At 36.9% G+C, this 11,897-nt stretch overlaps 1 protein-coding gene across 1 annotated transcript in view; it reads left to right on the plus strand.

Moving 5' to 3' along the window:
• The window catches only part of LAMA2 (laminin subunit alpha 2), a 518,385-nt gene that overhangs the window by 470,799 nt on the left and 35,689 nt on the right, over nt 1-11,897 (plus strand). Inside the window, exons 49-52 of the mRNA XM_072965855.1 lie at nt 695-857; nt 1,527-1,671; nt 7,819-7,957; nt 9,912-9,923. Coding sequence (XP_072821956.1) covers nt 695-857; nt 1,527-1,671; nt 7,819-7,957; nt 9,912-9,923 — 459 coding nt within the window. The remainder of the gene's footprint in view (nt 1-694; nt 858-1,526; nt 1,672-7,818; nt 7,958-9,911; nt 9,924-11,897) is intronic.

Raw genomic sequence — 11,897 nt, forward strand, 5'->3', positions numbered from 1 at the left:
TCTGTGAGGCAATTTGCTGTACTAAAATCTTTTTCACTCCACAAATATTTATCAGATTCTGCTATGAGCTAAGTACCATGCTAGACACTGAGCTTGTGCCTGACATAGAACCTCGCCTTAATCTCTACTTAGTTTCATAGAACTTGCATTCTGGTGAAGAAGAGAGATCAACAAATATACATAGAGAAATCCTTCGTTGTCTGAATCTAATCTGTCGCAAAAACCTACTGGATAGCAAGAGTTCAGAAAGTATATTACGTTGCAGTTTTTTTTTTCTTACAACTCTAAGTTTTTGACAATCTTTACCCATTTCATCCAACCTCTACTCTCTATTATGGGAGTACTAGGGAAGTGTAATAATGCATTCTTAGCTCATTCCAAAACTCCACCAGTTCACACCACTGAGATACACTTAAACACCAATATAACTATCCACTGTGTACTTCAGCAAAAGAATCTAAAACATCAGTGACCTAGTTAATGAACACATAATGAAGTCCATGTGAGAGATGGTGGTTACTTGATCTAGGGTGGTGGCAGTGGAGGTGGAGAGAAGGGGGAGGATGGAAGATATATTTGGGATGGTTCCTGCCCTACAGCAGTTTACAATCCAGTCTCAGAAGACAGTTGGATGTATTTCATACTGGTGGACCAAGTAGACATTGTCTGATTCATGTGAAATGTCTCTCTTCAGTCCTCAGGTGGAAGATAGTGAGGGGACCATTCAGTTTGATGGAGAAGGCTATGCATTGGTCAGCCGCCCCATTCGCTGGTACCCCAACATCTCCACTGTCATGTTCAAGTTCAGGACGTTTTCTTCAAGTGCTCTCCTGATGTACCTTGCCACACGAGACCTGGTAAAGATATGCACAGTGGATCTTTCATGATTGAAAATGTGTTTGCTTCTTTTTTGTAGGGTTCCAATACAGTTATCAGTTATAGTTAAATTATCAGTCATTGTCCAGAGAAGTCTGGGATGACCGTGTTTATCCCAGAGTGTGTGATGCATAGTGTTTATGTATATTCATCAGTAATTTTAATTACAGATACAGTCTAATTATTGTTTATTTTCAATGTAATTCCCTTAGAATCTTTTAAGAGAAGCACCCAGGTAAGAATCCCTTAGTATGAATCATGCAGGAGCAAAACTACTTCCTTAGTCTTCTTCTAGAGACCTAAGTCAAAGGTGATTCTAAATATCTTCGTTGGTTTTTCCAGATCAAAATTTCTTAGTAAATTCTTTTGGGGAACACACCTTTTAGTTTGCTTACTATGTTTTTAAAGGAACCCACTTTTTAATCCTGTCATAAAAGGATACATTCTAGTAATTTGGTTGTAACCATTTGCACCATAATATCACACTCACAAACGTTCACAAAATAAGAACACAAATTCTGTTTCCAAAAATGGATTTCTGTTACAGGTCAACACTTTCAGTAATTTAGCCATAAAGCCCACAAAGAAAGTAAGTACCCATATTGTTCTCTGTGTATCTAATCACTGATATATTTTTACTCAATTAATAGAAAGATTTCATGAGTGTAGAGCTCACTGATGGACACATTAAAGTCAGCTATGATCTGGGTTCAGGAATGGCTTCGGTTGTCAGCAATCAAAACCATAATGACGGGAAATGGAAATCTTTCACCTTGTCAAGAATTCAAAAACAAGGTGGGTTCTATAGTATTAATGCACTCTGAGCTTTCATCATGCTATCCAAAGCTCCCACGTACCTAATCATGAGGAAGACCTGGTCTGTAATTTTAAGTACTCACAAATTCTGTGAAAAATTGATACAGTCATTTCTTTGGCTTAGATTATAGGTGGTTTGGGTTAGACATGACTGATTGAAGAGCCAAATGGTTCTCTGTCATTTTCTTTTGAAAGTGAGAGTTAATTTGAAAGCATAAAACTGTCTTACAACTTGTAAAATTACATCCTGTAGTAGATTTGAAAAGGTTGTGTGCTTTTCTTTCCTTCCTGTTTTGCCAAGATGTTTCCTTTCCAGTGGCCCACAGGTACAGTTCGCAGGGGTGGCAGAGCACAGCTCCCCTTTCTTTGCTTTTTAAAAATGCCAAAAATTTGTATGTGGGCAAGTTAATAATTGATTAATAATAATGTAATATTTTGATGGTTCCAGGATATTTTCAAAACATTTTCCTAAACCTTATTTCATTTGCTCATATTAGCAGGTATTTTGTTCTGGTTTAGAGGAAGGAAAATGTAGACTCAAACTTGCATGTGGTCACAGACATAGAAACAGAAGATCTCACAACCAAGACAGAAAGCAAAGCCTATTAGGTCTTAGTGTGCTGCTGTTGTTATCTTAGTGTAATTCTTCTAATTCTGTGTGCTATGGCATGACCAATATCTGCACATGAAACCAATACTTCTGTTTATATATTTAGACCCAATTCATTGTGAACATGACAGTGTGACATTTCATAAAAACTTATGTATATCTTGCACCATCCTTCATTCTTGCATTTAACAAATATCTGCCAAGCATCTAGTAAGTGCTATGCAAGAATTAAATGAAGTCTGTAAGCCCCTGCCTTTAAGGAACTTGCAGTCTAATGGGGGAGATGGGCAGGTCAGTTAATGGTTAGCGAAGAGAAAGCTCATTTCTATGTTGAGACACATAGCAGGCTAGGAATCTCAGAACAGAGAGATGCTGAAGTCGAACACAGAGGTCAGCTCCCAGGGGAGCTCCCTGAGGCAAAAGCAGGAGCTGAGGAGTTCTGTGGGCGAAAAGCGCCCTCGGACAATTCAGAGAGGTGAACGTTGTGTGAAAGCCTGGAGGTCTCGGGGAGCGTGATATAATCATCATGCATCATTTTCCAGCTGCTTTTTTTCTGGGAAGAGAAAACTCTGGAGAAACTCCTCAATTTGAACAAAAACTGGTTTAGCACTTGTATAAATTTGGGTGCTACATACACTGTTCCCACGTGAGAGAGGCACCAGGCACATTTGCGTGTCACAGGCTTTGCACAGTAGTTAAGAAGAATGTTTAACTCTGATCCAGCATTTCCCAAACTTCTTTGACCACCAAAATCCTTCCATGCAATACTAACATTCGGCTGAAGACACTTTGGGAAATGCTTTAGTAACTACAAGTAAATCCAAGGCCAATAGGATGAATGTTGGCAGAAAATTACCAGACAAGGCTAAAGAGATAACAGAGCCAGTTACCCTAATGAGTTAACTAATGAGTTTCAACTCTTCCTGAAAGCAATAGGGAACTACTAAGAGTTTTAATCAAGAGTGTGACACCATCAGATTTGTGTTTTCATTAAGTTTCTTTAGCAGCAACCTGGAGGGTAGATTGGTGACAGTTTCAGACACTGCTGCTGCAGTCTGCAGGAAGACCAGAGGAGGGGCGAGGAGAATGAAACCATGAGAATGGATAAGAAAGATTGAAATTGAAGCATATTAAGCATTTTAAAATCGAGGAACTTTATGATATATTCAATGTGGAGACTAAGGTTATTTGTTTTAAGGAGACCAAAATGATTCCTTTTTTTCCTTAAAATAATAAAGAATATGTCAGTGCCATTTACCAAGCTATTGGATACAGGAAAAAGCAGAGGTTTTTTGTTTGTTTGTTTGTTTTTTAGGAAAGATGCTGAGTTCTATTTTGGACATGTATCTTAGTATCTTTAGCAAGGAAGCTGTGTAATTGACAGGCAATTAGTTATGTGTATCTGAAGATTAGCAGAGCTCTGGGGAGAGATGGATAGGTACAAATAATCATCATGTTTTAAATAGAGCTGAACGGGGATGAGAAAAACCAAACAATCATATCTAGAATGAAATGATCCTGGAACAAGCAGCAGTATTGAAGCAGTATAGTAAAGAAGACCCCCAAAGGGAGCTATAAGAAAATAATCAGTGAAAGGAGAAATAAGAAAGGTAGATTTTCAGAAGATTAAACTAGAGGCAGAGTGGCCACTTAGGCATAATAATAGTTCAGACAGGAGATGAATGATGGCTTGAAATAAGAGTTGCAGTGGGATTTGACAGTAGGGAAATAAATGCAAAATGAATCCACAATACAGTACCACTATACAGTTACTAGAATGTCTAAAATTAAAAAGACTGAACATACCCAGGGCTAGCAAGGATGTGCAGCAAGTGGAACTCTTACACACTGTTGATGAAGATATAAAATGGTACCACGGCATTGGAAAACAGGTTGGCAGTTTCTTAAAAGGTTAACTATACACCTGTCTTATGAACCAATCATTCCACTCCTACATATTCACCCGACACATGAAAACATATATCCATACAGAGACTTGTACCCAAAGGTTCATAGAGTCTTTATTTGTGATACTCAAAAAACAAACAAACAAAGAAAACAACTCAAACATCCAAACAGGTGAATGGATATACAAATTGTTGCATATTCACACAATGGACTACTATTTAGTGGTAAAAAACATAATGAACTATTTAATATGCACACAAAATGGATGAATAACAAGGTAATTTTTCTGAGTAAAAGAAGGCAGATAAAAAAGCACTATTAAATTCAAAATTATATCAAAAGCACTAATATATAATCACAGAAAGCAGGTAGAAGATATTTGTGAATGGGGTTTTATAGGGAGGGAGAGGAAAGAAGGATAACAAAGAGGCATGAGGAAACTTAAGGTGATGGATATATTAATTTTCTTGATTGTGATGGTTTGCATGGAAGAATAGAGATCTCAAAACTTATTAAGTTGTATACTTTAAACATGGGCAAATTATGCTATGTCAGTTGTACTTTGATAAAAATTTTAAATAATAGGACAGATAATTATAGTTACTCAGGAGATGAAATTAGTAGGGCTGTTGATTAATAAGAGTGGAATAGTGAGGAGAAAGGATGACTGTCTAATTTAGGAGATGGGGTGAGGGTCATAGTGCCACCAAATGAAATCAGCAATACAGATTTGGGAGAAAAAAGGTAAGTGTTTTGATTTGGAATGTCAACTGGGGAGGTATATAATGACTTACTTATTGAATAGGGATTTTTAGGCAAAAAACAGGTCTAGGCACATAAATTTCTGGGTTGTCAACATACAGTAAGTAGACATCAACTTGAAATCACCCAGATAGCCCAAATCTGACTCAGCCAAATGAAAATACATTAGGAAACATCAACATTTCAGAAGTGTTCAAAGTAATAGGTTCCAGGGAAGGAGACTGAGACTGAGGTTGGAAAGGCAAGAGAAGCTGGAGGAGTTGGCATTATGGAAGCCAAAAGAGGAAAACCCTAGAAGAAAGGAAATGTTAGCCTCAAATACTGCATAGACGTGGATTAAGACAATGGCCAAAGGATCCCATTGGGTTTGATGTAGGGAGGTCACTGTGGATTTTAGCAAGATCAGAATCCGTGGAGTAGAAGGATGGGAGTTCCAGTAAGGCCACTGCTCTTTTTCAGTCACCAGATTAGTTGTTTTACATGAATTATCCTCAACTAGTTGGTAAAAGCACTGTCTCTTGAAATTCAAAAAACACTCCTTCAGGAGGCATTCCCCACCTTCCCTGAGAATCAGTTAGTAGTGACCACAGTCACTAATAAAACTGCACCATCCTCCCCAAGTGCATTAACATGGACACAAGATGGAGGACAAGCACTGAGATCTCCGGCAGACTAATTGAGAGAAGAAAAGAATTATCGAAGTAAAAACAATTTGTTTATAACAATTCAACATTGAGTATAAATTACTTGTTAAGCCCCTACTCTGTGTCTAGTATTTAATGAAACCCTTACTTCCCTGCTTACCCATAAATGATGTCTAAACTCATCACCTCTGAAATTTTATGTTAATAGCTCTTCTGTAAGGGGAAGAAATAGGGCAAGAAATAAAAGCAAGTGTTAGCATTTCATAGCAGAACCCACTTCACTGCTATCGTTCATGAAGGGTAGAGTAGAGCCCTTCCTTTAAATCAGTAAAAATATGCCATCCTATGTCTCTCTGCCAAAGCTAATGCTTGGGCCAGTGAATTTCAATTCAATTGTGTCTCTGCTCTTTAATCAGTTTTTCTTAGAATGATTTCTAAAAACGCATACATTCACTCAGGAATAAGGAGGAAAACTACCTCCAGTCACTGGCTTGCCCGTAATAGAGAGACGGAATCTCATTTTCACAGACACCATTAAAGTATACACCAGGTCTGAGGAAAAAGGCTATTTTCATGTTCCAGTCAATAGCCCCATGTGAAAACTTTGCTAATCTGGATAAAAGGAATATGTATGAAAAAGTCCTGGAAACAGTTTTATATGGTTTTTTTTTTAATTTTAGCCACCAGTCTGATCAAAAAGATATGTGAGAATGAAATTAATAGGTACAAGAAAGTAATTAAATTTTTCGATCTTAACTTGCTGAATATTTTTTAATTGAGCAATTAGTTTTGAGGTATTTTTTGTTGGGTCTTTATTTTTACAGAAATCTGTTTTGAGGATTATGAGGTGTTAATAGGTTTGAGTTTTTTATTTTGGTCATTTTTACAAGGCAACTATTTATTTGGTTTTATTGAAGACACTTCTTTTTGGAGTAGAAGGGCTTCAGATTATAATGGAATTTTTGAGTTTGATTATTTCTCTTTGTTCTCCAAAGAACACTCTTCTAAAAGACAATGAATTGAGAGAAAATAATGTTATAAAATCAAACAAATTTGGGAGATACTTTTTGCTCTACATCCCTCTTTTGGAGCATTTTATTACATATTAACATGTTGAGACATCCAGACAGCCATAAAATTAAGATATATATTTAATTTTGCTTAACCTTGTGTTTGTCATTTTTATTTGACCCAGGAACACCCAAGAAGCTAGTGCTCCAAAAAATAAACATTTAGAAATGCTCTTATAATCCATTGGTTCAAGTAGCCATTTTTAGACCCTTGCTAATTCAAATCCCATTTCAGGCAAAGATTTAGAGCCCAAACTTGTCATGTTAATGAAATGATACCTCAATATGCATCAAGGATCCAAAATATATGAAGCAGTTAAAGGCTGGGCCTAGGCAAATGTTATGGTGAGAAAGCACATAATTCAGAAAAAGCCTAGCCTGACTCTGAAGAATGAAGAGGGTAAAATCAATGAGATAAAGGGTTCCCATCTGCTTTCTGACAAAGCAATTTAAATAGAGATGAGTCTCTCTTCTCTCCTTTCTCAGTTTTATTTCTGAATTTGTATTCTTATCCTATTAGAAATACCTTTAGAGACCGGAGAGAAAAGCAATAGGCATGAAGACTGTACCGTGCTCGAAACACTCAGTATCCCCCGTATAAAATGTAATTTACACGGATGTGGGTCCCATCATCTTGCAGAACCAAACATTCCTGTCTCCACTTCCATGCACAGCCATCTCATCTGTATCACTGTGTGGATGAGCCCAAACCCCAGTACTTCTTTGGAAACTGAAATTTATAGAAGGAACCACAAATTCTGTATATTTCTAATTAATAATCTAATTTCTAGTTATTTATCTCAGCATTACTTATCTTACTCTATTTTCTAACTACTTAGCTATGTTATGGGAAACTACATCAAATGGTTCTCTGCCGTCAGTCTAAACTTTCTTTTATCTTGATTGGTTTGCTTTCATTGGTGTTGCATGCTTTCTTTGTGGGTAGTTTAACAATGTGTTTCATTGATGTTATTGTTTCTGCAATTCTTAAATAGTTGTGTAAAGAACAAGCGCTTGAGAAAGTCAATGTTAATTTGAGAATTAAAGTAAATTTATCTTGAAGTGACAATGATGATATAGATGTGGTTGGTATTGCTCAAATAAAATGTTAAACTTTCTCTTTCCTTTGCAGCCAACGTATCAATTGTAGATATAGATACTAACCAGGAGGAAAACATAGCAACTTCATCTCCTGGAAACAACTTTGGTCTTGACTTGAAAGCAGATGACAAAATATATTTTGGTGGTCTGCCAACACTGAGAAACTTGAGGTAATTGGTGTACGTCTAGAACTGAGGATTAATTTTTAATTAACGGCCACTATGCGCACTGGAGTTCTGATGTTTCATTACAACAGAATGTCATCTAACCTTTAGTTGCAGAAAGGCCTAGTCAACAAAATCCCGTACCAGGATTTAAAAACCAAAGGATTAATTTGATACCTTTGTTGAAGACATGGATGGGAATCACTGTTTTCCTCGTAGAAACTAGATGGAAAGAATTATAAAAGTTATTAAAGGTGGAAGCAAGAGTTGAATGTGGATCTTGTAATTGCCATTCTCCTTGCATGTTCACCAGAGATGAGGGCACAATGACATGGCTTAGTGTTCTGAAAATTAGTCATTGTGCCAGGATGACCTATTTTATGGCTAAGCATGAGCACGATTATGGTGTATTGGAAATTTCTCATATGCTTGATGCTAAAGTTACATTAGTTATTTTCATCACCTATGTCAACATTTTTTTAATGTCATGTATGTTTCTAGATAGCAGGATGAGGAGATTTATTTAGCTCATATTCAAAAAATAAATACAAGAAACTAAAAAGGTCAGAAAATATTTCATGTGTATTTAATTAATTTACTGCTCATTATAAAACATCTTATAAGAGATAAAACTTATACAGTACCTGGTGCTCAATAAATGCTAATGCAATCTAATTAGAATGGGATGGATTGTTTTGGTTAAGCCATGAGTTTACTATAAATACAGAGCACTATGTTTTTAAGTTTTGTTTTGTTTAGTTAGTTTGTTAGCTTTTGATGGCTGCAGAGTCCTTCCTAGGCATTTCTACTCTAAAAAGACACATTATGATTGGAGAAGTCTCAGGATAACTAAAAAGTCCAGTGGTCAATTATTTTCATATTCCTCAGATGAGCAGTGGAACTTCAGACTCGTTTTATGATAGCTAGCATGCAGACTGAGGCTCCCTCTCCTCCCTGTATCTAAATTCATAGACCAGCACTTGTCTAATTACCAGTCTATCAAGAGTGTAAGTCGATAAGCTTCATGGTGCAGATAAACTGGCTATGCATTTGTCTACTTGGTAATGTATTTGTGTTAAGACTATAGATTTTAAAGTGTCTGGTCAGAAAAGTCGTAGATGAGAATCTACTTTGTTCCAGGGACTATTTAAATACTAAGCATCCAGCAAGTTGTTCAAGTCTAAGATTTACTTTGCAAGATCATTAACTAAATTCTCTATGAGTGAATTAAATGTAGCCAAAATAATGCTATCCAAAGGTAGTTTCATATGGTTTTGTGATGATGTGGTTTTAATTACCATAAAGTGATTTTTAGGAATTACCTACAAAGGTGTATATGTTAATGTCATTGAGATTGGCTTATGTATTAGTTTGCAGTTTACACATCTAAAGAGTCTTTATGACCAAGGTGTTTTTATTTTCACAGTGCAGCATTTCATAATTACATTTCTATGGTGTGGCATGTTATTTCAAAACAATCTTTAGACATATGTTTGTGACTAATCAAAGGAGCCATGCATTCATAGGTAGCTGTAATTTTGCCCACAGGTAGAATCTTAATATGATAAAGTGCAAAAGATGTAGTGAACATAAATTATTTTTATATATTAAGTTCAGAGGTAATGAGTTCTCCTCATAAGCTACTCATGAATACCACAGCATAGCAACATTCATGCGTTTTCCCATTCATAAGACTGATAAATATGAGTACTTTCAATTCAATTCCAAAATAAAGATTTTCTAAGAGAAAAAGTGGTGTGGGAGATGGTCACTTTTAGATTCTGCTTTCACTGCAGTCAAGGATATATGTCTGTTTTCTTTTCTGTCAGTGTTTTATATTCCTTTCCTTTGTAGATCTCTGTGAAATGCTTTTTTTAAGATCTATAATTAAAGTTTATTGTTCTACTAAATGAAAATGCAATTGTAAGTAAATCATGTTTTTCTCTTCTCTTTGACCTAGTATGAAAGCAAGGTAAAATTTCAATTTATGCATGCCTTCTTCCAGTGCATGAGTTGGGTAAATGTGGCTTCTTAGATACAGCAGCAACGCAGAAGCAAAGTGACACCTGTGCAGCTTTGTTCATAGCACATTTCATGAGCAAGTAATGCATTCCGAGATATTTCCCATGCTGCCCTTTGCTTATGAAAAGACGCTGCTACTTAGCCCCCATCCACTGGGCTCAATTTGACTTGCTTCACTAGCCGTGATGACAGATTTGCTCTGCTTATTTGTTCAACCGCTCGCGCACGGGGCCTCCAGTGTGCACACGCAGCAGCACACACGCCAGGGCAGCTGGTCAGGTTTATGGGCTTGAAGCTAGTTCCGGGGAACAGAGTAGTCCCTTGGGTTGACCCCCGGGCTCTGGTCTCCCTGGTACCTGGTACTGTTCTATCTGCTGAAGAATCAGCCTGTGCTCCCAGATGCTTACTACTGCCTGGTTGCTTTTTGCAAGCCTGCAAACATGCAAACGTTTACACGGCCCTTGCACCTCTTGGCAAAGCTGCTTCTTTGTTCCCATGGTTATTTAGAATTTAACTGCGGAGTCAGATAAAAGGACTCTATGGAAACACGATATGTCAAACAAGTGTTTGTGTTAATGATGAGGAAGTTTGCGGACGGTCACCCTAGCTTCTGAGGAGCATTTTAATTCCTATTTGCAGACAGGCGTTAGCATGGAAGCCGTGAGCAGCAGGCTTCTGTTAAGTGGCTGATCAAACTCCAGAGATGTGCAAGGCTGGTGCACTCTGGCTAGAGCTTACAGCCTAGTGTTTTGGTATTTCAAATCCTAACTGTGCCAAATTTCTGGAAAGGAGATAATGAAGCTGAACTGATCCAAGAAATTTTGAGAGCAAAAACTAGACTTTCAATACCAGAAACTACACTATATAAAAATGGAAGTGTGAAAAAAAAATGATCCAAGTTATTTTATCACAATACAGTTATGAGAACTGCCAAGTGCTGTTTGCTGAGATGGCTAAAAGGCAAAGGCTGGCTTTCAATGAAAATATATGCTAATAAAACTCTGGAGTGACCCTGTGTAGCTTTGTAATTTTGCCTTTGAGGAAACCAAGGCCTATGGTTACCATTAGGAGTCTGATCACCATATGTGATTACTTATCCCCTGTGATTTTCATGATGTCAAGCTTGCTAGATCATTGTGTTTCAAAGTGTTTCTTTATCATGAAACTATGAACTGTGTAAGTTGTAGGAGTGATTTATTTTAGTGATAATACCTCAGAAAAAATAGTGACAAATCAGTCTTCCTATAAATGAAAACGTGGAAGCAAATGAACACTAAGAATGAAATTCCCTGATTTCCTTCACTTTATACAAGAAGAATAGAAGCAAGATTCTCACCCTCCAGTTGGCATGGTCTTCATAATAACCAGCTAACTGAACAGAAGGGGAAGACCTTGGGAACAAGCGGAAATAATCAGAGAAAATAAAGCAGCCCAGAGAGAGAGAAACGAAACAAAACAAATACCTGGCATGACATAAAGCACCTGATACACACTGCTAGGGTTACATTTGTTTTCCCACCTGTTTGTCTTCATGCCATGTGTTTTTTATGAAGACAAAAAGGGGAATCCTGCCATCATGGTACAAAGAGGAGAGAATTAATCATTATCCAAATAAGTATAATATCTTGGTATTGATTGGACAGTTTTTAGAGATGCTGATTAACACCAAAAAAAAGGATTATTTTTTCTATTGCTATTGACCTACACTATTCAATGTAGTTGTCACTAGTCATGGTGGCTACTTAACTTTAAATTAAATATAATTAAATAACAATAGTTTGGTTTCTCATTGACACAAACTACTTTTCAAGTGCCAGCAGCCACATATGGCTAGTAATTAATGATTTGGACAGTCCAGAAAGGAACACTTCCATCGTCACTACTGGGCAGTGCTGCTGTAGACGAAAGAGCTGTCATCACCATT

Source organism: Vicugna pacos, chromosome 8 (assembly GCF_048564905.1).
Source record: "Vicugna pacos chromosome 8, VicPac4, whole genome shotgun sequence".
NCBI classification, from domain to species: Eukaryota; Metazoa; Chordata; class Mammalia; order Artiodactyla; family Camelidae; genus Vicugna; species Vicugna pacos.